Source organism: Salmo salar, chromosome ssa26 (genome assembly GCF_905237065.1).
Source record: "Salmo salar chromosome ssa26, Ssal_v3.1, whole genome shotgun sequence".
Taxonomy (NCBI): domain Eukaryota; kingdom Metazoa; phylum Chordata; class Actinopteri; order Salmoniformes; family Salmonidae; genus Salmo; species Salmo salar.
The window spans coordinates 43,121,319-43,147,087 of record NC_059467.1 but is presented as its reverse complement, the minus strand read 5'-3'; the positions used below and the strand labels follow the sequence as shown (position 1 = coordinate 43,147,087).

The following is a 25,769-nucleotide window of genomic DNA, read 5'->3' as shown; positions in this document are numbered from 1 at the left end:
TGGAGTAAAATGTCACCTCAAGGAGCCCTCGTCATATACACACACACCTCCCTTGTCTGCCAGTCAGTTTCCTTGTGGGAGCTGGAGATTAGCATGCAAATCTGCAAAGACCTAGTTACTCTTCTGACCTTTCAACCTTTCTCTCTGTCTGTCTTCCTCTCTCTCTTTCTCTCCCCACCCCTCTCTCACACACACACACACATGGCTTTTCACACATACACTCATCCACTGCGTCACGTTCCTCCAACAACGTCTAATGAGGTGATGACCAGCCACTTGTTATAATTGCTTCCGACTCCGTTTAATTTTCCAAGCTTATTAATCATATGTAGAAGTTACTTAAAATTGCATAAATTAATCTTCGATTAAAAAGCCTATCAAAGAACTCCAAACAATTAAAGAGTAAGGTAGAATTTCCCCTGGGATTTGTGGCAGTTTTATTTGAACGACCCGTTCAGGTGATTATCCCACTTTGATGCGCTGAGACTGTGATTAATGTAGTGGTCGTTTTTAAATGAGTTTTCTCCCTCTATCCTCCACGCGCTCGTTGGAAAGGTAAAGCTGTAGCACCTTAAATGACCTAACTAAAGAGTATTTATTCCATTTGACTCTTAATAACGTCCTCCTGGTTTTCGGCTTAATTCTGGTGGCAGGTGTTTTAATTAATGGTGGGTCGCGTGGCCCTGACGTACGTGTGTGTGTGACATTTAGAAAAGCTTTATTGTCCACGCATTGTGGAGATTTGGCTGGCCTTGAAAAAACATGGTGTGCGTGTGTTAATTTTAGCCTGAATATGACACCATCTCAACTGGGATTCCAATAATAACTTTGTCAGAGTTAGTGTGTTTTCTCCATGTCTGTCTTTAAACTGTGTGTGTGTGCGTACGTCTGTGTGTATCTGTCTATGAGGTATTAAAAAGACAGAAGCCAAGTCCCCCTCTTCATTCAGGTCAGATTCCATCAGACGTGGCCAGTCTGTTAGGGTTAGGGTCGAGAGCAGAGGTGAAGAGAGAGCAGGAGCTGGATATTAAAGACATTACTCTGGACCCCATCTCTCCCTCCCTTTACTCCCTCCATCTCCCCCCTCTCTCTCTCTGTACAGGCACAGCAATGATTGATGAGATGGGTACCCAGAACATTGGGGCATCCAAGAGCGTCCACTCCAGCTCTCTCTCTCTCACACACACTGATATGAGAGTAATTAACCTCAGTCTATCTTAGCCCCAGCTGCCAATTAGAAGGACACCAGGATTGATGGGGCTCTCCTAGTCCCTCAGACTCACTGGACACAGGACTGGACCGGCCCTGTCTGGACTGGATCTGAGAGGAACGGACCCGTCAGACTGGACTGCCAGTTATGCGTCTATCTTAGGGGTGTAACTTGGGATATGGTTGCAGAACATTGCCTTTTAAACGTAAAATATCTGACAGAATCCAAACATATTGAAATAACGTATTTATACAAACTACACTTACTGTATATAACACCTCAACACCATCAGGTCCTTGTTCCAATGTTACCCTCTGTAATCCATCCTCCATTCATTTTTTATTTGGCTAAATTCATTGTCCCCCACACAAGGTCCCTGGTCCTTATATCCCCTGTTTTTGGCCAGATTGGACTCTTATTAACACTGTGCTCTGTTTGTTAGTGCCTGTTAGTGAAGGTCCTGTGTCAGGGAAACCAGGGGTGACAAGTCCATTTAAAGAGCGGTGGCTTTGGTCGTTTATCTAATTGTCCCTCTACTCGACACACCAAATAAATGTAGCGGTCAGTCACCGTTGGCCCGTCTCCGTGACAACCCCCACCACTTTCACCCTTGACCCCTGTTTGAACCGGCGGAGGTCATCACCGACACATGGCTCTCCAAATGAGGTTGTATCAGTGCATGGTGCTCTTGTCACTGATGTGTCACACGTCATGTGACCTCTGTCACCATCTCCTCAGTGCTAGTTGGACTCTATATGGTTAGGATTATATGCATTTGGTGTTTGTATGGTTTGAGCATTGGTTGATTGACTATGAGAAGCCTTGTGCTGGAGTCTTGGTGTAGCAGTTATTGTCCTGACTGAATGTGTCTCTCTGGTGACACCATAGTGCCACGCTGACCCTCAACACGGTGGCCCCTCAGGGGTGCGTGATTAGTCCCCTCCTGTAATCCCTGTTCACCCACGAATGTATGGCCTCTCACGACTCCCAACACCATCATTAAGTTTGCAAATGGAATAATAGTGGTAGGCCTGATCAACGACAACGATGAGACAGCCTATAGGGAGGAGGTCAGACACCTGGCAGTGTGGTGCCTGGACAACAACCTATCCCTCAACGTCAGCAAGACAAAGGAGCTGATTGTGGACTACAGGAAATGGAGGGCCAAGCACGCACCCATCCACATCGACGGGGCTGCAGGGGTGCAGGTTGAGAGCTGCAAGTTCCTCGGCGTCCACATCGCTAAGGATCATGGTCCACACACACCAACAGTCGTGAAGAGGGCACAACAACGCCTCTTCCCCCTCAGGAGGCTGAAAAGATTTGGCATGGGCCCTCAGATCCTCAAAATGTTCTGCAGCTGCACCATTGAGAGCATCTTGACTGGCTGCATCACCGCTTGGTATGGCATCTGCTTGGCATCCGACCACAAGGCACTACGGAGGGTAGTGCGTATGGCCCAGTACATCACTGCGATCGAGCTCCCTGCCATCCAGGACCTCCAAACCCGGCGGTGTCAGAGGAAGGCCATAAAAATTGTCAAAGACTCTAGCCACTCTTTGTTATTAAGTATGTATACTGAACAAAATATAAACCAACAATTTCAAAGATTTTACTGAGTTACAGTTCATAGAAGGAAATCAGTCAATTGAAATAAATTAATTAGGCCCTAATCTATGGATTTCACATGACTGGGAATACAGGTATGCATCTGTTCGTCACAGATACCTTAAAAAAGTTAGGGGCGTGGATCAGAAAACCAGTCAGTATCTGGTGTGACCACCATTTGCCTCATGCAGCCCGACACAGCTCCTTCGCATAGAGTTGATCAGGCTGTTGATTGTGGCCTGTGGAATGTTGTCCCAGTCCTCTTCAATGGCTGTGCGAAGTTTCTGGATATTGGTGGGAACTGGAACACACTGTCGTACACATCAATCCATCCCAAACATGCTAAATGGGTGACATGTGTGGTGAGCATGCAGGCCATGGAAGAACTGGGACATTTTCAGCTTCCAGGAATTGTGTACAGATCCTTGTGACATGGAGTCATGCATTATCATGCTGAAACATGAGGTGATGGCAGCAGATGAATGGCACGACAATGGGCATCAGGATTTCATCACGGTATCTCTGTGCATTCAAATTGTTAGCGATAAAATGCAATTGTGTTCGTTGTCCGTAGCTTATGCCTGCCCATACCATAACCCCACCGCCACAATGAGGCACTCTGTTCACAACGTTGACATCAGCAAACCGCTCACCGACACGACGCCATAAACGTAGTCTGCGGTTGAGGCCGGTAGGACGTACTGCCGAATTCTCAAAAACGATTTTGGAGGCGGCTTATGGTAGAGAAATTAACATTCAATTCTCTGGGAACAGCTCTGGTGGACGCTCCCACTCGTCTATTCTGACTGTCCTTGAAAATAATTTAAACAAAAATCCTAAAGGAGATCGGAACTGATCTCCTTTCTAAGAGGGAAAAAAATGGATTATTTTTAGTTCAGTGTGTTTTTATTGACCAATGTGGTAATTTTTCCAGATGTTCTGAGAGATTGGCTGTTCCATTGGTCGTGGCCTATGTACAGTATACTCTAATCACTGGATCCATACCTGAGACACTATTAATCTCTCTCCATTTCTCTACCTTCTCTGTACACAGGACCATGCCTTCATCCTGCTTTACGACGATGGCAATGCGGAGGTGGTGTCCATGTGGGTGTGTCGCTGCCTAGAGGAGAGGAGAGCCCAGGCTCAGGGACAGATGTGACCCCGTAAACACAGGAGACCACAGAGAAGTTAGCGGTCAAAGGTATCATGTAGGGCCAGGAAAGTACCAGTATCTCTATACTCGTTAATATCGTGGCAAAGAAACAAAACACGAAGCGCTTTTAACTTCGTTAGGAAAACTGCCCTAATGTTGGAAACAAAGCATCATTATGATGTCACCCAGAGTCACATTTATTTATTTTCTATCTATAGCTCACAATATTTTACATACAGCAGGTGTTTAAAGGACTAAAGCGTTTGGTCTGCTTTGTGTTTTCATTTTTGCCATAGAAACAATATTGCGATACTGGTATCGTCCTGGCCCTAATATCATGCCCCAATCTCTCTGGACTTTGACCATTCGTGAACACCAGGAGTGGACAGTAAATATCTAAAACGTATTGATGACGTCCATGGTGTAAAGAGGGCGTCTGTACGTCCAACTTCAGTAAGCCAAGAGGATACTGTATCTTTTCGACTGAACGTTCATTGCAAGTGGAACTTTGTTATCTGGGCCCTTAGCACGTTGACTGATGTCTTGATGGTGTATCCTAGTGACTCTTACACTCCAAACCTGGCTCTGTGTTGACGCTGCTTCATCAATCAATTTACAATTGTGTGGGACTTATTCCATGACTGTTTGCCTACTTAGTTATTTCTAACTCAGAGAGACTTTAGACAGAATGTCAGAGTAAGTGATTAACGATGAGATGGGACTTGAAAACCCAAATGGCTTTACAATAACAAAGAAGTGCTATTTTCCAGGATGACGCTCGGATAACCTGTTACGCTTTATTGTTGGCAGCTTTCTAGTGAATGTCGAGGTGTGCCGGTGTGTACGGCAGTAACCGTGTGTGTGCCTAATGTTTTTACAATGATGTTTCTTTGACATTACTTTACCTCATCGAGATACACTATATATACGAAAGTATGTGGACAGCACTTCAAATTAGTGGAATTGGCTATTTCAGCCATACCCGTTGCAGGCCGGTATAGAAAATCGAGCACACAGCCATGCAATCTCCATAGACAAACATTGGCAATAGAATGGCCTTACAGAAGAGCTCAGTGAATTTCAACATGACACTGTCATAGGATGCCACCTTTCCAACAAGGCAGTTTGCCAAATTTCTGCCCTGCTAGAGCTGCCCTGGTCAACTGTAAGTGCTGTTATTGTGAAGTGGAAACGTCTAGGAGCAACAACGGCTCAGCATCAAAGTGGTAGGCAACACAAGTTCACAAAATGGGACCGCCAAGTGCTGAAGCACGTAGTGTAAAAATCGTCTGTCCTCAGTTGCAACACTCCCTGCCGAGTTCCAAACTGCCTCTGGAAGCAACATCAGCACAATAACTGTTTGTCGCGAGCTTCATGAAATTGGTTTCCATGGCCAAGCAGCCATACACAAGCGTCGGCTGGTGTAGTGTAAAGCTTGCCGCCATTGGACTCTGGAGCAGTGGAAACGCGTTCTCTGGAGTGATGAATCACACTTCACCATCTGGCAGTCCGACAGACAAATCTGGGTTTGGCAGATGCCAGGAGAACGCTACCTGCCCCAATGCATAGTGTCAACTGTAAATTTTGGTGGAGGAATAATGGTATGGGGCTGTTTTTTATGGTTCGGGCTATGCCCCTTAGTTCCAGTGAAGGGAAATCTTAACGCTACAGAATACAATGACATTCTAGACAATTCTGTACTTCCAACTTTGTGGCAACAGTTTGGGGAAGGCCCTTTCCTGTTTCAACAGGACAATGTCCCGTGCACAAAGCGAGGTCCATACAGAAATGGTTTGTCGAGATTGGTGTGGAAGAACTTGACTAGCCTGCACAAAGCCCTGACCTCAACCTCATCGAACACCTTTGGGATAAATTAGAACGCCGACTGCGAGCCAGGCCTAAATCGCCCAATATCATTGCCTGACCTCACTAATGCTCTTGTGGCTGAATGGAAGCAAGTCCCCACAGCAATGTTCCAACATCGAGTGGAAAGCCTTCCCAGAAGAGTGGAGGCTGTTATAGCAGCAAAAGGGGGACCAACTCCATATTAATGGCCATGATTTTGGAATGAGATGTTCGACAAGCAGGTGTTCACATACTTTTGGTCATGTAGTGTATAATGGCCTCAGTAGTAGTTATAGTAGTGATACAGGGCAACCATTTTGCTCACATATGTGTCTAAATATTTTGCTGTGTGAAAATCATCTAGATAATTGTTGCAATGATTGCTTCACTGTACCGCAGCCCTTAAGTGCCATGGAGAATACACTGAGCGCAGATTCATGACAGTCATGCTTGCACCATTACTACAAAGAAAATGGCTTGTTACGTCAAATATTTGTTATTGTGCTCTTCAATTTCCTTGTGTGCTGCTAAATTTTTCAACTTCGGTGCACACGTGCTCCTTGTAAAAAAAGGTCAGCGTAGAGCCCTGTAGTAGTAGCAGTAGTAGTAGTAGAAGCACTGCTTGGGGACCTAACCTTTACCAGGCCACATTGTGGGGACTCTTCCACCACTCAGTGCCATGGAGTTCTACTCTTCCATTCTTCCAAACCTGTTAATGATGCAACACAAACAAACTTCACAAGAACCAACAACTTTGAGAAAAGTCTTAAAGTACTTTCCATTTTTTATTTATGTTAATTTGGAGACGAGCACCGGATTTTTGTTGTTGATTCTATTAGCCCACCACCTGTATAACCATACTTATATTATCCCTCAAATATACTCCTTAACGTTGACTTCATTTGATTGTTCTTAACGTGGAACTGACAGCATTTTAACTACTTTGCAGATATGAAACAGACAATCATATCAGTAAAAAAATACCATTCCCAGTTTATGCTACAAAACCAACTTGTCAGAGGATTTAAAAATAGGTTATATTTGACAAGAAAATCCATGACGTACAGTAAGGCATTGTTGTCAGAATAAATGGATACAGTTCAATGCATGATTAATATAGTCCCAAAAAATTGCTATCAGGTTGTAAATCGCAGCTGGCCTGGTACATTGTTTGCTGCCTCCACCCAATTCGGGATGCTTGGTTTGTTTCAATGACTCAATATTTTGGACAAAATCAGCTGGGAATGTCAATACAATCAAACTAGCAAGGACAGTGCTCACAAGTCAGTCATAATGTGGCTAATAGGCTAGCGTAGCTATTTATTTAGCAAGGTAAAAGCACCGAGCCAAACGTTAGCTAGCTAGCTTATGGGAGGTATTGGGAAGATGTCAAGTCATTGGGTGAGTGAGAGACCGACTTTTTCCCCTCACTTTTTTGGTGGCTACAGTTAGAGATGCAGGTGTCATTTGGTTAGCTAGCAAGAAATGTGAATCGCTTTGCTAGCTAGCTAGCCATGTTGAGCTAACTATGCTGACTGTTATCCAGTTAGCATATATCTTGCATTCGTCAATTCATTCTGGCTGTCTACTCCGATGTCATAGCACTCTCGTCTGAGTGCCAGAGCGCAGAACAACTGATGAATATGACCGTGTCAGTAAACGTAAGCAAAAACGTCATTAAATTGTTGCCAGCAGCACAGTTAACGTTAGTCACTAACCCTCTAGATAACATGAAAACAGCCTAACCAGCTTTGCTAGGGTGCGTAAAATGGTCAGAGTGAGATGTTCTCTCATTTGTGTCGAAGTAGCTAGCAAGCTAGCCAACTGTAGGCAGTTAGCTTGGGTGCTTGACTGCCGTTGAGGAAGGCTGGGATCATCCCTACTCCTCGGCCAGAGCGTCCAGAGCACACACTGCACTTAACGGTGTGGAATTTACAATCTGACAACGCTCCAAATGTATGAATGCAGAGTGCACTAACACACGGGAAGTAATTTACAAACGCACCCTTAGTTGTCAATCAAATGTATTTGGCATCGATCAAATGGACAGGCAGGCAAATTCCCATTCAGTTGTCAAAACCTGGGTTGGGACAAGCATGCATTGTCAGGCAGGCTGCAGAACGTGAGCAGGCTACAATTCCCTTTTGTTTATCAGTGCAATTCTGACTGCCAACCAGCTGAAATAATTTGAGAGGGTTTATCTACTGTCTCTTGTTAGATTTTAGGCCATCTCCCTCTGGCTAGCATTAGTTGTTGATCTTGTTGTTGATGTGCATAACTGAGGTAGAGAGAGACTACCTTTTCATGGTTGTTTGATCAAGGACTGTAAAGATCCCAAATGTAAGAAGACTCCTGTGGTATTCACATACATTTATTTGCAGAACTAAATTCAGGTGTATTTTGTGGCTTTTGGCGAATGTGTTCTAATGAGCTAAAGTCGCGCTGTTGCTACTGCCTGTAAACATACACACAGTCCAGTTCATAGTGAATGATGGCAGGCCCTACTGCCTGTAAACACACAGTCCAGTTCATAGTGAATGATGGCAGGCCCTACTGCCTGTAAACACACAGTCCAGTTCATAGTGAATGATGGCAGGCCCTACTGCCTGTAAACATACACACAGTCCAGTTCATAGTGAATGATGGCAGGCCCTACTGCCTGTAAACACACAGTCCAGTTCATAGTGAATGATGGCAGGCCCTACTGCCTGTAAACATACACACAGTCCAGTTCATAGTGAATGATGGCAGGCCCTACTGCCTGTATAAACACAGTCCAGTTCATAGTGAATGATGGCAGGCCCTACTGCCTGTAAACATACACACAGTCCAGTTCATAGTGAATGATGGCAGGCCCTACTGCCTGTAAACACACAGTCCAGTTCATAGTGAATGATGGCAGGCCCTACTGCCTGTAAACAACACACAGTCCAGTTCATAGTGAATGATGGCAGGCCCTACTGCCTGTATAAACACAGTCCAGTTCATAGTGAATGATGGCAGGGCCTACTGCCTGTAAACACACAGTCCAGTTCATAGTGAATGATGGCAGGCCCTACTGCCTGTAAACATACACACAGTCCAGTTCATAGTGAATGATGGCAGGCCCTACTGCCTGTATAAACACAGTCCAGTTCATAGTGAATGATGGCAGGGCCCTGTGGCAAATTGCTTATTTGCATAAAGGCCTACTGTAGCTCTGATTGGCGCACCAGTCTGTGTAGACTCCGGTCCTGGACGAGACAGATGTTTTTAATAGGTTTTATTTACAGCAGTGTCTACTCATTGTCCAAACACACAGACACTTTCCCACTCTATATTGCTATAGAATTTTCACATGCCTTACTCTACGTCATTCCCAAACATTCTATAAAAATGTGAAAATGACCATATCTAAGTGCTCGCTTGTCAGAAAATGTAAAAAATGTATATAAAAAATGTGTAATTGTTCCTGGGGGTTTATATGAACAGGATTTTAATAAGATTTCATGTTGTTAAAATGCTGTCAGTTCCACTTTAATGCCTTGGTTGCTTGGTGCAGGCGGTATTGCATTTTCTTAATGAATATTTCAATAGAGAAACCTGGACCAGTTGTCTGTGTGTGAGGGGATTATATTTAAAGAGAAATCGGATAAAGGAGTCATTCACAGTTCAGCACAATCAGCTTTTACTCCTGTTTTATTTTACATGGTACACTGGAAACATTTGCTTCACTTTGTTCTCCAAATGATTCCCAGCAATGAAAGGTTTGGCAGCACTCTCCAGTGCTTTAATAGATGGTTCTGCATTAAGCGTCTCAGAGAAGGAGTGCTGATTTAGGACCCGTTTTGCCTTTTAGATCCCAACGGTAAGATTACAGGGACTGGGGGGACCTGATCCTAGATCAGCACTCCTACTCTGAGACCCTTGACACATACGGACCCAGATTTTTTTAAGCTATTGGTATGCAGAGACTCTGTTAGACACTGTAGTGACAACCTTTCAGACAGTTGTCTCAGACTTTGCCGTAATGTGGTTTAAGTGGCCTTCTGTGAACACCCAGTCTGAGTATGCCAGTTGAATTGGTTAAATGTGTTGTTGTGCAATGTGATATGTAAATCACCATTCATTCATTTGATCAGGGGAAGAGAGTGCAATAATATAACCGCATCAACAATAACAAAAATCTTAATGTCCTTGTATTTCTACGACCAATAATGTATTCTCTCTTCACTGAAAGATTGCCCCGTGTTTTTGCAATAACCATGAGCGTTTTAAAATATAAGCTGTACCCAGTCACCCATGACCATGAAAAGTATTCTGTCCAAACTAGCTGTAGCAAATTGGATGTCTTTTGAGTTTGAATAGTTTCGTGAACTGGATTAATTGATGAATGAGACATGGATTAAAGTGATTCACTTTTCATAATAACTATTTAGTTGTGTTTTTTTTGTACTATGGCCTTTAAAGTTCAGTCTGTATTTCAGTTTGGGTTTTTATTTGGAAATGTTAGATTTTTTCTTTTCTTTTTGTAAATCTAAACCACAGAAGGAGTTCACATCTCAGGGTGACTCCAGGATAAAACTAAAGTTGATGTATTTTCCCCTCTGAGTCCGATTTTTAACCCTGGGCATTTCAAGACTACTAACGGCCAGTGTTTTTTGTTTTTGCACCGGGTTGAGACAGATGCCCTTGGGTGAAAATGCCAATAAAACATTTTTTTTAACGGTTGAGCACAACCTGAAGTGAGGGCGTCTTTGCCTGCAAAGACAGAACGTTGGCAGAGTAGTTTTGCCATCCCTCTGCTGGTTTTGGTCTGTACCTGTTGGACTAAGAATATTAGGAACACTGCCCTGCAAAGAGGTACTGTTCTTGAGACGTTAAACCACGTTCGACCAGGGAAACCAGGTGTGTGGAGGCTCAAGCTAGCTGTTAGCTAGCCACTTATCAACTTCATCATCTTCATCCCCATTACAAAATAAGGCCACAAGAAAGTGTTTGCATATTGTCAATAATTACAGTCTAGCACAGTGGTTCCCAAACTGTGGGTCAGGACCCACTTTGGGTCGAGGCAGGGGTCCAGGTGGGTTGCGGAATGACTTTTTTGTGCATTCCACAAATACATTTTCGTGATAGAAAAATGTTTTAAGTGTAAATTTAAACCACTAAAACCAAGTAGAAAGTATGCAGAAAAGATAATGGACTATATATTTTAAAATTATGGCCTTTGAGAACTTACAATCAACAAAATAAAAGCTAGACAATCACCATTGATTTTGTTATGTTTGAGCATAAGAACACAGCATTAGCCATGTCAAAATGTGTAGAATTGCAGGATATTAGCGTAACTAAATGTTCTCTCAGCTCCATGTCAAAATGTGTAGAATTGCAGGATATTAGCGTAACTAAATGTTCTCTCAGCTCCATGTCAAAATGTGTAGAATTGCAGGATATTAGCGTAACTGCTAAATGTTCTCTCAGCTCCATGTCAAAATGTCTAGAATTGCAAAAAATGTGGCTTTAAAACTGCAACATTTTACTTCAGCTCCATGACTAAATGTGTAGAACTGCAGGAAATGTGCAATTCTCTTCACTGACAAAATTATATTTTTTAGTCTGTATATTTTTCCGCCTGGGTCACAAAAGACAATGTCATTGGTGGGTCAAGAAGCCAAAAAGTTTGAGAATCCATGATCTAGTTAATACATGGTGGGATCCTTAGAAAGAACCACATCCAACCAACCATCTGGAGGACCTTGTTACCAGGGTCTTTAAGGAACTCAAGCCCCTCCACCACAAAGGTAGAAGTAAGTAAGTAGACTGTACTGTAAGTATCCAACCCAATCATGTTTTTTCACAGCATAAAAGTGGGATGTCGTGCAGTAATAGATTGTTAGTAGAGTTGGTCACAACTGATGAGGTCTCAAGTGACTATCCACTCCCTCTCTCTGCTCTGATGATTATCCATTTTGTGTGGATTCAAATGTACCCATGCAGATAATCAATTTGATAAACAGCCTACCTTTTTCTAGGCTTGTTTGGAAATTGATACAAAGTCTTCGAAATGAACATTTGATACCATGCAAATTGTGTACTAAATAGAAAGAGTAAAACATGATGTATAGGGATGTTAAATGTGACCTATTGTCTGATGAAAGCGTGGATGCTCAATCTCGTTTTACCATCAACATCCCCGTTGGGATATTGACCGGGTTTTGTTTGGAGATGCGTCTCCATTTTACTCAATCCCGGGCCTTAATATTCCCATTTGCCACCGAGGCACGCGCCCTTATTGTATCGCCGGGTGACCTTTTTACAGAGCAGTCCAAGTTGATTAGCACATCAGGTCAGACAATAGGCGTCGGCGCTGTGCTCCGCCATTACCCGGATCCCTTTATCAATGTCCAGTAATTAAAATGTCACCGTTTAATTTTCGACTCAACGCGTTCCTCTTGGAGCAATCTTTTCCCAATAAAAAGTGTAATCGAAATGCTCTTTTCACTTGAAACCAAACGGACTCGGGGAGCCCATTTAAGTGTAGCCTATCAGCACAGGGAGATCAATATGTAAGAAGCGGATTGATTGGCTTCTAAAATGGAATGTATAGGGGTCACGGTTTTATAGGGTGCTGATACAACTGTTAATTATAGAACATTCGCTCTCGATCGGTTCTGTTATTAAACTTCTCCTGAATTAGGCACTTTTGATTTATGTGACAATCTTTTCCACTTGGAACTTGCTTTAAGGCCATGAAGGCTTTTTACCAAAAGGACTTATTTACCTTGAATGAAATGTTTAATATAGCCTACTTTTATTTGTTATTTTGAAATGCCTCTAGAAGTAGATTTGATTGAAATAAGAGTTAGTTCAGTGTATGTTAATAGACAATCAGAAAACATGTAACTAGTGTCAGTAAGAACTGTAGTATCAGTAAGTAAACTGGAACCTATGTCTCGTTTGCATTAATAGACTGTGTTTTATTCTGATTCACTCCAAGTTTAGCAGAGTGTAAATTGGACCAGCCTATGTTAGTCAAAATATAAAATGGATCAACGCTTAGATTGCCATATGTTGCCTAGCGTAATTTCTAAATTTTACGAAGTGTAGGCCTGGTTTAGCAGCGACCTCTAATTAATCGGAATAAATTGATCACTTTAATGGAATTATAGTCTATTCAGATTAATTCATGTTACATTTAACCAAGTTGTCAAATATACGTGGTCACTTTTCGGGTTAGCACCAAAAACATAGATGGAGCCGCACCAGCCTCTGAAGATATCTCACCTCCAATGTGGCTACAGGCACTCTGAACCACCGTGGAGCGCCCTGAGAGATGCTACCTGCTAATAATGTCTCACCTCCAATGTGGCTACAGGCACTCTGAACCACCGTGGAGCGCCCTGAGAGATGCTACCTGCTAATAATGTCTCACCTCCAATGTGGCTATAGGCACTCTGAACCACCGTGGAGCGCCCTGAGAGATGCTACCTGCTAATAATGTCTCACCTCCAATGTGGCTACAGGCACTCTGAACCACCGTGGAGCGCCCTGAAAGATGCTACCTGCTAATAATGTCTCACCTCCAATGTGGCTACAGGCACTCTGAACCACCGTGGAGCGCCCTGAGAGATGCTACCTGCTAATAATGTCTCACCTCCAATGTGGCTACAGGCACTCTGAACCACCGTGGAGCGCCCTGAGAGATGCTACCTGCTAATAATGTCTCACCTCCAATGTGGCTACAGGCACTCTGAACCACCGTGGAGCGCCCTGAGAGATGCTACCTGCTAATAATGTCTCACCTCCAATGTGGCTACAGGCACTCTGAACCACCGTGGAGCGCCCTGAGAGATGCTACCTGCTAATAATGTCTCACCTCCAATGTGGCTACAGGCACTCTGAACCACCGTGGAGCGCCCTGAGAGATGCTACCTGCTAATAATGCCTTCATTCATATACCGGTATAGGCGAAGCCCCTTTTACCCAACTCCTCTCTGTTTATTATCTGTTGTTGACTACTTCAATATATGATAGAGTGCAAATAGTAGCCTAGCCTACTCTGGTCTATATATACATGTCCCTCACATCCTAATTCATTATTTACTATCATTTTAGTGTAGGTTGTTACCATGTCTGTCATTTGCTGTGACAAAATTTGGGATTTAAGTTTATTTTGGTCACATTGGTTTATGAAGAAAAACTTTACAATAATGCATCTAAACTGGAATACAGGCTACTTGGTAAAGCCTACTCTTATGTTGTAGCAAAGTTAGTTATTAAAGTGATAGAATAAAGAATGTCACTGTCAATAACCAATCTACCCGCGTATTAAATATTACATTACGTTCACCTCTACAGAGTTTGGAGTTCTACCGACTTAAACAGGGAACGCATTAATATTGTAGCGCAGGTTTGTTTAAACAATTGAATGCATATAAATGAGTCTCAAGGTAATTTACTCTTCGAGAAAAGATGTCATTGATGTGTATCCAGCGGTAATAAAGGGCTCGCCTATAATGACCGCTGAATCCGCTAATTAAAAGCGCTGCTCTCGTGCTGTATACCTGCGCTGAACTCCGGTCTTTAATGAGAGCCACGTGAGCTCACGTTTCTCCGGGATAAACGGCGACAATGGCGTATTCAGTCCGTGGTCTAAATAATTAAAAACATAGGAATAATTACAGTATAAAATTGTAATTATTATTGGGCTGCAGGAAAGCCGTTTGATTGTGAAAGACGACACGACGGAGCCGGTCGGGTTTATGTTTCCTTTTCTATCAATATTGCAGGGAGTTAAACTGACTGTCTTCCTCGCTATCTGACTATGGTGCGTGGGCATTGCAGAGAAAAACAAGTCCAACTTTCACAATTATTTTCATATTCATCAGCATAATAATGATTGATAACATTTGAACAAGCCAAATTTATGAAGAGACGAATTATTGCCCATATGCTCAGTATAGGCTAATGTTTTGCATGGCTATTTAATAGGCCTACATAGATAGAATTTCTTTTGACATCTGTTTTTTAATAAAGAAACCATAGATGTTTTAAGGTCGTGATATCTATTTTACGAGACAGAGGGTGTCAATCCCAAAACATCTGGCGCATAACTGTTTTCAGTTCATCTAGACCTAGGTAGGCTATATATGCAGCTAGCTTATCCATAATGTAAATTGTAGTTGTCAATGGCAACATATTATGTATAGGCTAATTTATGCTAGGTTTAAAGAGCATAGATGTTCTACTTTAATGGTGTCTACTTAGCAATGGTTGGCTGGGGGGCGTTTGTGGACGTTATTAACTCCTATTTGATTGTGGTAATTGTTCACATTTTGGCCCGGACAGTTTGATTAATTACATTTGAATCAGTGTCCATTTAGGACAGACCAGGTTGGGAATATAGGCATTCAGGCTACATGTGCATTTTAAAATAACAAACAAATGGTAATTTTAGTAAGTCCTTAAACAATAAAAACCAAATTGGAAAATGACTTTAAAAAAAATAACATTTCAAACAAAACGTAAACTTCTGTCATTCAGACTGTACCCACATTTTGTTCCACCTGTGTATTTAGGCCGACATGTGCAAATAGTTGAAATGTTATTTTAAACTAAAAAGAAAAGTTAGCATGCCTTTCCTTGAACTTTCTGCCCCGGCAAGGTATTGATACCTCAGCACAAGGCCTACTGGGGTTAAGTGAGGGGCATTGATCAGGTTATGAATAGTTAATATGGTCTTACAGTATTGGGTTTCATCACTAACCTCAGCCTATTGCTCTAATATATCACTCTGTTTGTAGACGCAATCTGCTCTCACCGTGTCCTGTGTGCTCAACAAATTTGCTTCATTTACTGACAGTTTGGTTCGTGGGTGGTGGGTATTGAGAGAGGGGGAGAGAGGGGAGGGGGAGGGTGTGCAGCAGCATATGACAGTCCCGCCCGAGGCAAGTTATCCGCTCATCTAGGATTCGGTCCATTTTCAATGCAGAATTTAAGAATGCCCAGTATGTGATTTAAAACGTGTCCAATTGTTTGACATTCGAACAAAAGCACGCGAGCCTTAAAATTCATGGCGTCTTTACCAGAAGGGCTGGAATTGATTTGCGTGTCCACGAGAAGCAAAACAGATGGTCATGTAACTTGATAAATGATGCATTCAGCCATTTTGTTGCCTTCGATTTCATATTCAGTTTTGTCCTAAATTTGCTCGTTTGTTAATAGTGGAAATAGTCTATAGGCCTTCATTTGCATTTGGTAGCTGCAGTTAATCTCCGATGAAGAGTTGGGATAGGCAACAAAACAAAAAAATCCTAAACATTTCCAATTAGCACATGGGTATAATACACACTTGTACCTACATGTGTGAAATAGGACAAATAAATGCACCCATATAATTATAATTATTTGTATATTATTAAAATATCGTTGGTCATGAATTGTGTCAATATAGAAATATATCATGTGCACCTTACCACTTGGCACACCATGTTAATGCAATATATATCTATCTATATAGATCTATATCTATCCATCTATCTTTCTCTTAATATTTTTTTTCCACTTCTCTGAAAGTGAGTAAAGTTTAAATGGATCTAGTAATAGCCTAGTAGTGTCTGTTGTTCCTTCATTGTCCAGGAGATAATATAGTTAAAGAGAGGGAACGCTAAGTGGGTGTGCCTTGCCATCCATTAGTTTAGCGGTCACTTCTTCAGTGAGGAGCGTCGACTGCTGTCTTGAGGAGTGGCGAAGGCTCGAGGACTGCCATGCGGTCACTCTCTCGTGCGCCACTCAGCCGGTGAGAGTCGAAGAGGATGGAAGTCCGTTCACTGTACTGAGACAGAGACACTACAGAGAGAGATAAATATTAGGCTAGTCTGAACGCTTGGTCCAGTATCTTTTATCTCGGACTAGACCTCTGCTTGTGTCGGTGATTTTTGTTCAACTTTTTGATGAAAAGTTGTTTCCTAAGCCTAGGAGTACTGTGCTCTTTTCCAGAAAGAAAGGTAAGGATCTTACTCTTTTCAATTCGTTGTCTTGTGTATTTTCTATTGAAATATTTGTGTCTCATCACCAGTCACAACAGCTTCATATTTCACATGTTTTTCGTAAGTTTTACCTTTAATTTATTTTCCAATTAATATATTATTTTCGGAAGACTTATAGAATATATACTTACAACCGTTGCGTAAAACAAAAACGATGTGACGGATGTGCGATGCTAAATGTGAGGGAAATATTTGCCTTTTGTAAAAGTCGATTTTTAGATTTTATTGTAGGCCTATAAGCCGTTGCACTAACGTTAATTTAGGGAGACACGCATGCGATGTTTTAATTATATATCGGGCTAGTCTTTTATTAACAGATCAAATACGTACAATTGAACCCGTGTAATTACCAATAAAGCAGCTTAGCTGTTCTTTTCCTCTCTGGTAAGCGCATTGGCGCAGCTCAGAGTGTATTTTCCTTCTGCTCTTTTGCGTATAAGGATCTTATGTAGTTCTTAAGTAATCACCCTCGCCTCTGAGCCGATTTAAAGACGACAGGAAAAGATCCCGTCAATAAACAACTAACTGACCATGGATAGCCTTAGTTGGCATAGTCCTACACAAAAATACAATCCAATAGGTCATGTTAAAACATTTGCTTTCGGATGGTTTAGACACTTAATATTAATAGGCCTTTACTAAACATGCTCGTATAAAATGTAACGTTTATATTAAATTATGTAGACCTATTTTATCTATTAGGCTATTATTTATGTATTTATTTACAACTGGGTCACCAAAAACGAATAACTAACTAATCCTTGTCTTTTGTGAATAATGCTGGGTTGAAAATGTTTTTGATTGTTCTATAATAACACTAAGTGTGTAATAATAATAATAATAATGCATAGTTATTAGCATAGAATAACACTGATCTTCTGCGTTACTTTAAGACCTTGACCATTATTATTATTATTATTATTATTATTGCACGAAATGTGCGTGCGTATGCCTATTGGTAATATTAATTACAAAGCTATAATTTCATGGACTTTATTTATTTGTTGATTTGGAATGAATTGCAAACAATTTAGGACTAGTGCATTTTTTTGACAGGAGTTATGCCAACTGTAGGTCTATATGGTAGTGCAATAGGCTACCCTAAAATAATTATTTTATTTTCAGACTTCCAGGAATGGAGTCGATACCCAATCAACAACCAGCGGGACGAGACTCCAGCTCTTCCCCCAGCTCCAAGCAGGACGTTCAGCCCTTCTCCAGCCCCATCTCCCTGAAGCCTAACCAAGTCAGCGAGACCGCGTTGTATGGAGTGCACATCGTGTCTTTGGTCATAGATGGCCAGGAAAGACTTTGCTTGGCGCAGATATCCAACACATTGCTAAAAAACTACAGTTACAACGAAATCCATAACCGACGCGTTGCTCTTGGAATCACCTGCGTCCAGTGCACGCCCGTCCAGCTCGAGATACTGAGGCGCGCTGGCGCCATGCCAATCTCCTCGCGGCGCTGCGGTATGATCACCAAGCGGGAGGCGGAGAGGCTATGTAAATCATTCCTAGGTGCTCACAACCCACCAAAGCTACCGGAAAATTTCGCTTTTGATGTCTCTCATGAATGCGCTTGGGGAAGCAGAGGTAGCTTCATACCTGCAAGGTATAACAGCTCGAGGGCCAAGTGCATTAAATGCACATATTGCAACATGTATTTTTCCCCGAATAAATTCATATTCCACTCCCATCGCACTCCCGAGTCAAAGTATACACAGCCAGACGCAGCAAACTTCAATTCGTGGAGGCGCCATCTCAAACTAACAGACAAAAGCTCGTCGGATGATGTTGCCCACGCGTGGGAGGATGTTAAAGCGATGTTCAACGGGGGAAGTCGTAAGAGGACGCTACCTATGAGTGGGTCATCCATGTCCTCTCCTTTGAAGTCACATTCCACCAGTAACCCAACCCAAAGAAGTTCCCCTGAGGTACCCCATAAAACGTTGCGCTGTGACGAAGACCGAGGTAGGCCTAACATCAGTCTGTCAAATGGCGTCCGGAACTACCCGGTTATCCCTGTGCCCAGCAAGAGCTTTGGGATGCTTCAAAAGATCCCGCCACCGCTCTTCCCCCACCCGTATGGATTCCCTGCGTTTGGACTGTGTCAAAAGAAGGACGACGGAGTGGGAGAGACAATTAAAACCAACGTTTCGGGTGTCTTTTGGCCAGGAGCAAAGGACAGTATCTATCCCTCTTTCCCGATGTTCTGGCCTACAGCCGGTGGCCTACCGATGCCACCGTATCAACAGTCACCAGCCAAACCACCCACAGAGCTCTTAAGTGTCCGACAGAGTGATCTCGAGTTATCGGATCAAAGTGACCGGTGCGCAAACACACCTAAGGATAGCTTTCACGACAGCGAGCGGTGCTCCAGCTCACAATCCACCCGGAACGACGAAGATAAATCCGGGGATGAGGCCCGGTCGACGGAAGGACCCCCCACAACTCCACGGAAGATAAATTACATCTCTGCGTTCAGACCTGTGGTGAAAGACGCCGAAAGCATTGCAAAGCTATACGGCAACAGGGACACGTACAGCGGTGTGCGCTCTGGTTACCTATCGCCAGATTTCGTGAGTGAAAGTTCTAGCTATAGGTCTATGTCCCCGGATGTGGATAGCGCGGACGACCCAGACGTTGACGTGGAGTCAAACAGGGCACAAGAGGATGAAGAGTCAGTCCAACTGTCCGTGGAGGACCGTCAGAGTCCCCCGCCCCTCAACTCAGCCCATTCCGGGCCTGAAGATAGTCAAGAGCTGGGGACAAGTCCAGGACCACACCCGGAAGATCCCCACTCCGGGTCCTCTGATGACGAGAGGCAGGGTGGACAGGTGTCAGAGCGCCATGATACACCGGTGTACGAAGTAAGTGTGCCAAGGTCCATATGAGTGTTGTGATGTTCAATCAATTTACGCACCCGTTTGTAAAATAATTTAGTCATCAAGATGTTTGGATCTCATATGATAATGGGTGATGTTTGGTCCTGTAAGTGCATGGGCATAAAGCATGATCATCATGCTGTATTTAATGTTCCAATAGTCATAGGCCTATGCCATATAGGATGTTGATATGGCTGGCAGCTGTTAACAGTTTGAAGCCTAAACAGTAGGCTAATGTGATGTATTCAACGCGTTTTTGCAAGGTGATTTCATATTTTGGTCAAATGAAAACAAACACTTATATGAACTATATCCAGGACTTCTCGCATGGGGTTTTATTGTGCTGTTGAAACCCCTGACATTACAGAAGGCTGAGCCTGTTTAGACATACATTGGCAGGTTGGAACAAATATGGAAATTATATTTTGTTAAAATACATTTTGGCAATGACATTTACAAAAAAGACCCTCGTCCCAATATGAAAGAGATTGAGAATGGAGTAGGCCTGTTTTAATAAGGTCGCTGAGTGGGAGCCTTGGTCTGTGTCTTGTCTTTTGTTCTAAAGATAATTCAAGTGGTTCTGTTTTGGAGTGTTTACTGCGAGCCTTGTAGTGTGTTGGGAAAAGGTTAGGCCTGCGTCGGCCTCGTCCTAATGTCAGTCAAACTGCAATTTAGATAGGTGGACAACAATTGAATTACTTCCCTATAATTATAAATTGGAGACGTGTCACGTGGGTATATCCGCTCAAAGAATTGCTTGTGAAATTAAGAGAATTATAGATAATTGCAGTTGTATTGACTATAATGGCGATGGTTAATTTTGCAGGTGTACACACATGAAAAGGATGGACACATGCCTTTGAACGGTTCATCTACGTTTGGATCAAAACATAGCAGCCCATTGCAATCAAACGGTAGGTGTATTATTTTGCATAGTACATATTCATGGTATAGTTTCTGTATACAAATAGGCACGTCGCTTATTACTGTCTCTCTTTATCAGGTGTCCTCCATGTTTCCGACCCACATAAACAACGTTCTCCTACAAGAGAGGACGTTCCACAGAGAGCCTTTCAGGACCAAGCAAAGGAAAGCCCACCATGTGAGTCTCTCTCGCTCTCTCTGTGTGTGTGTGTGTGTGTGTAAGTGTGTGTGTGTGTAAGTGTGTGTGTGTGTGTGTGTGTGTGTAAGTGTGTGTGTGTGTGTGTGTGTGTGTAAGTGTGTAAACGTTTAGTAGGCCTGCCATGGTAATATAGCCTATTGTATTATATTTTATGTTAGGAAATTGTTAGCCGAAGGTTTCTCACTTTTTACTGTTCCAAATATGATAATTTATAACAGAAAATTGAGTAAATTAGATGAATTAATGAGCTGATGCCATCTTTAATATTTATCTTGCAGGCGATGGGGCATTACGTCAGCATGACGTCAGTAGGATCCACGAAAAAGATATCGAAAACATGGCTAAAGGTAATCATTTTACTTTTATCAATGATCATTGACATTTGTTTATATTGATTAGCCTAATGCAAAACGACCGACAAGTAGGCCTCGCCTCGTTTCAAGTCATTAGAGCTCATCGTAAATTGAACAAAGCAAGGTGGAAATCACTAAACATAATTGTCGGTTCTGTGAATTAAAAACAAATCATATTTAGCATTGAATTAACAAAGTTATATTTTAAACATAACGAACACGTGTGAATGCGGCTCTATTTGTAGCTCTACTTCCTCAAAGCCTACAATTTCAACATTCGGAAAAACCCCCGTGCTGTTTATTATAAGCCTTTTCATGGAACATGAACAATTTCCCATGTTAGTCTTGTGTAGGCTACGACGTGTGGAATCACCAGTCTAATATGTTAGACTGGTGAGATTTCCCCTTCCATATCTAGGTACTGCACTAACAAAATAATACCTATAATGATCTGTCTAATATTTTTTTTTTTAATCGCTTGATAAAAAAATGTTATGCCTACAGCTTAACACAAGTTTGCACGGTCACGTTTGAATTGTTTTTCATTCGTTAACCTCCTCTAATGTTAAATTATGAGAAACGGAATTGTTCTACTTATTGTAACACGAAATCGTTTTTCCACTATTAATATTTTAACGAGCCCAGCCATTAAGCTGCGGCGCTCGAGCCTCTAACCCCGAGGCGGTGGAGCTAATTATTTAGCAATACCATGCTTGGAGACACAGTGAGGCTAAACGACTGTTAGCGTTCCAACCATAGGCCTTCTGATAATAGTTATTACGATACTATAGGGAAATAAACCACGGAAAACATTGTGGTTGTTTTTACCCATAGGCTTGTATTGTATTAGGCCTGTAATCAAAATCAAATGCTTTAATTGTTGAACAGGCTATCTAAGATAGGTCTGCAATATATAGGCCTAGTATGTGGAAAGCAACATTTTGAATTTACTGCTTTGCCTATTGCCTTTTTACAACGACGATTATGATAATGGTGATGACCGCTTCGTTTTGCAGAGGAACTTCAGAAACAGCTTGTCGAACAAGTGGAGCTCAGAAAAAAGTTGGAACGCGAATTTCAAAGTTTAAAAGGTAGGACGCTTTATTGTCCTACTGCTTAAACATACATAGAGTCGAGGTACAGCTGAGATGAAAGATTTACACGGGGGAAACAGGCGTAACTCGAGCTCTTAAAGTAAAAAAAATAACTTAATTTTTTAAGAGTTAAAGTCATTTACGTTTCCACCATCTTGGCCTGTATCAGAATGAGTTTAAACATAAAGAGACATACAGCAAACATATTGACTACAATGAAGCAAACATTAGTGGACAGCGGCATGGTGCTGAAATGGAAGTACATTATTGTTTAGCTTCAAAAGCGAGAGCTGCTCCTGTTTCCCACACAGTGAGGTCTTTATTTTAATGTAGTGATTTTAATTTTCGTATATGTCATAATGTTGAGAACCCATTAGGCTCAAATTATGTTATTTGGACTTGCGCACTGTGTTAATAGTAGCTGTCTGCTTGCTCACTATGCAGATAATTTTCAGGACCAAATGAAGAGGGAACTGTCCTACAGAGAAGAGATGGTCCAACAGCTTCATATTGTCCGAGGTGAGTCTCCAGGAAAAAGAATCAGAATATGCTAAACGGTCAGTGTTTTAATAAATTAAATAATATGTCCCGACTTAAATTGAATGAAATGACCCATATCGTTATAGCATTGATGTTGTAAAGTATGAACACATGCATGTAAAAGAACAGTCATACTGACTTTGTGCTTCCTTGTACCACACAAGAATGAAGAGGGGAAAGTGACACTTGCATAAATTCGGTCATTAGAATTAGGCTGCATGTCCACAATCTACAAATAATAGCTTACCATTCCTGTAAAATAGGCAACATTTTTCGCGATTTGACTGGAAATTGTCGAATGAACTGCAATAATATCAAACCATAGAGAGATTGATTTCGCTGTGTTTTGTTAGTAAATGTTATTTTCTCCTAAATCACGCACTGGAAAATGTAAAAGGCAGACCATTACGTATCGTCGTATCAGTTACATACAGTAGACGACAACAGCTGATGCCGCCCTTTCACGGATAGACTAGTTCTAGAGTTACTGGAACGCAGTAGTGTAAATACACACTTCAACTACACTGAGGTCACTCAAAATACCCGAGGGTGAACAACATAAACTACAGTCATCCATTTCAAAGTTTACAAACCACCGCTTTGTAGCTCAATTATTGCGGTTTTTTTTTCTTATTTATTTGTTGTTTGCTTAGACACTTTGTGCAGCGAGTTGGATCAAGAAAGAAAGGCGCGTTATGCAATACAACAGAAGCTAAAAGGTAATTTATATGGTCCAAAAACAGAACATGTATCCAGTTTCAGTCCATTTGTGAATTAATTTAATGGCTAGCTGGCCAAGAGCATAGCCTTCTAATGGACTTTGAATATGACTAGTAATATTTGTCAAAATTATTGTCCAACCGTACCTATGCAAGTGCTACTTTTTATTCTTCACTAGCATGTGTGTCCTTATGATATGCAAATTCATAGCACATTTGATATTGCTAAGAAATACTGTGACATGTAGACTGAACTTAGAGGAAAGAACGACTATAGAATACATAGTGTGGATAGAAATACAACAAATACATTTAATCTGCCCAGTGTTTGAAGTGACACATCCCCTTTCTCCCTAGAAGCTCATGATGCCCTGCACCATTTCTCCTGCAAGATGCTGACCCCTCGCCACTGTACTGGAGCCTGTACTTTCAAACCCCCTCTGCTGCCTCCATAATAGACCACAAGACCCCCCACTGACTCCAGTACAGCTCACTGCAGCCAAAAAGAGAGAGACCCACCTCAAGTAGTCACAGTCTCTCCGTAACTTCTTTACCTTTGCCCTCCATCACCAGTCATCCAAGGATTCACAACCTGTGTACACACTCCAGCTCTATTTATTTAACACAGAAGAAGTGGCTATGGGGGTTAGGAGAACTAGACCTTCCATTGAAAAGAACTCTTGAAGATACACCAAGACCAAACGACTGGTCCATTGTATGTGTTGTATTTATAGACAGTTATCAAGTTGTAAAGAGCTCTTGATATGGACACAGCAAGTCCCTTTGAATCATAATCCATTGCTCTTTATATATCCCGTATATATATATAAATATATATATGTGGAGATGTGCAATGAGTTGTATAATGTGATATTTCATAAGTAACACGAACCCTAGCATTCTTGGGTTGTTTTACCACATTATCTATGTGTTTTTACATATATTTATTTGTGTTTAAGTTAGTCGTTAATCTGTTCTGTCCATCTGAAACATTTAACAATGTATATTATTGATGTAAAGCACTTTAAAAATTGGCAACATTACTACTGATCTGGACCACACTGTACTAAGAAATAAAGTAAACTCTGTTAAGCATCTAATGTATAGAATACACTTCCTTCTAATGCAGCGTTTCCCAAATGCTTGACCAGGGGGATCCAAAGGTGCTGCACCCTTCTAGTTATTTGTCCTAGCCCTAACACACCTGATTCAAATCAAAGGCTTGATGATGAATTGTTGATTATTGACTCAAGTGTGTGAGTGTTGTTCCAAAACAAAAATGTGCACGGCTTTGGGTCCCCAGGACCAGGAAGGGGAAACACTGTTCTAATGGCACCAACACTTATTCTAGCACTTATTTCGAAGTAACCAATGACCTTTCAACCTTGAGCTAATTAAAAAGGTTCCATTTGCCTAAAATGTCACCCAACAGATGAGTCTTTTACAGTGAATAGAATGTTCATTCAGTCTCAACTATGATTGTTTTTAATCATACATAGATACCATGTACAGGATATTCATTATAAAAGGTATATTTCTTCCGTATGATTTGAGCATTCGGTTACAAGACACACCCAGCTTCTGTTGTACTTAATAAAGGGTTTGAATCATGGTCAGAACCCTACCATACATTAAATAAACCACAGGCACAGAAACCAAACCTATTTGTTGTGTATTTCATTATGTCTTGTAGGCTTTATTTTGTCATGTCAATCTTTTGTGCATGGCAAGAGTTATGAGTGGGGATGAGATTAAAGGAAACCAAGACGCCACGTAAAGAGACTTGAAACTGCCATTTGTGACTGAATTCCATGTTGTGCAGTTGATTTCTGTAACTATTCTTTTTTTTAATCAATTCCAAGCCAGTTGGTTATTTTTTCCACGATATATATGACCTTTAAAAAGTGTTGTTGTGACCCCATTAAGGGCCAATAAGACTCATGTATGTATTATATCAGAAATTAATGTAAAATACGATTAAAAAGTGAATCCTATTTTTGCCTTGTCTCTTAATAGGAACGATACTGACACCTGCTGGAACCTTTAAGGAATAACAACCTGATTTAAAATGTATTTAGCATCCAGGTTGTTTAACTTTTTGTTTTATATCATATCAAACGACTCATTCCATACATGGGCTGTCTCAGAAGTCCAGTCAAGTTATGTTCGACATTCTGTCAGGGGAATAGCCCTGTTTAATAGTGAAA

The 25,769-nt window shown here is 41.7% G+C and overlaps 2 protein-coding genes across 13 annotated transcripts in view; both read left to right on the top strand.

Annotated features, from left to right (window-relative positions):
- Window positions 1-5,105, top strand: part of LOC106596840 (dual specificity mitogen-activated protein kinase kinase 5) — a 167,753-nt gene extending 162,648 nt beyond the window's left edge. Inside the window, exon 21 of one of the 2 annotated variants that reach the window (XM_045707998.1) lies at window positions 3,873-5,105. In XM_045707998.1, the coding sequence (XP_045563954.1) occupies window positions 3,873-3,980 (108 nt within the window). In that variant the 3' untranslated portion in view covers window positions 3,981-5,105. The remainder of the gene's footprint in view (window positions 1-3,872) is intronic. The other variant, XM_045707997.1, reaches the window with a different exon arrangement.
- Window positions 5,106-16,396: 11,291 nt separating this feature from the next.
- On the top strand, window positions 16,397-25,556 carry LOC106587757 (SKI family transcriptional corepressor 1 homolog-B). Of its 11 annotated transcripts, none has more exons than XM_014176393.2 (9): window positions 16,397-16,804; window positions 17,972-19,718; window positions 20,560-20,647; window positions 20,737-20,835; window positions 21,135-21,203; window positions 22,226-22,300; window positions 22,759-22,822; window positions 23,497-23,562; window positions 23,920-25,556. In XM_014176393.2, exons 2-9 carry the CDS (start codon window positions 17,982-17,984, stop codon window positions 23,927-23,929), a joined length of 2,208 nt encoding a protein of 735 aa, XP_014031868.1. In that variant the 5' UTR covers window positions 16,397-16,804; window positions 17,972-17,981; the 3' UTR covers window positions 23,930-25,556. The 11 variants fall into 11 exon arrangements, with proteins under 11 accessions (XP_014031868.1, XP_014031869.1, XP_014031867.1 ...); XM_014176394.2 differs by having other exon boundaries at window positions 23,923-24,030; XM_014176388.2 differs by having other exon boundaries at window positions 16,398-16,804; window positions 22,748-22,822; window positions 23,923-25,556.
- Window positions 25,557-25,769: the final 213 nt, after the last annotated feature.

Coding starts and splice junctions, on each gene's coding strand:
- LOC106587757 (XM_014176387.2), top strand. CDS start 17,982: ATGGAGTCGATACCCAATCAACAACCAGCGGGACGAGACTCCAGCTCT. Junction 19,719..20,559: donor ATGATACACCGGTGTACGAA/GTAAGTGTGCCA, acceptor TTAATTTTGCAG/GTGTACACACATGAAAAGGA. Junction 21,204..22,225: donor TATCGAAAACATGGCTAAAG/GTAATCATTTTA, acceptor TTCGTTTTGCAG/AGGAACTTCAGAAACAGCTT.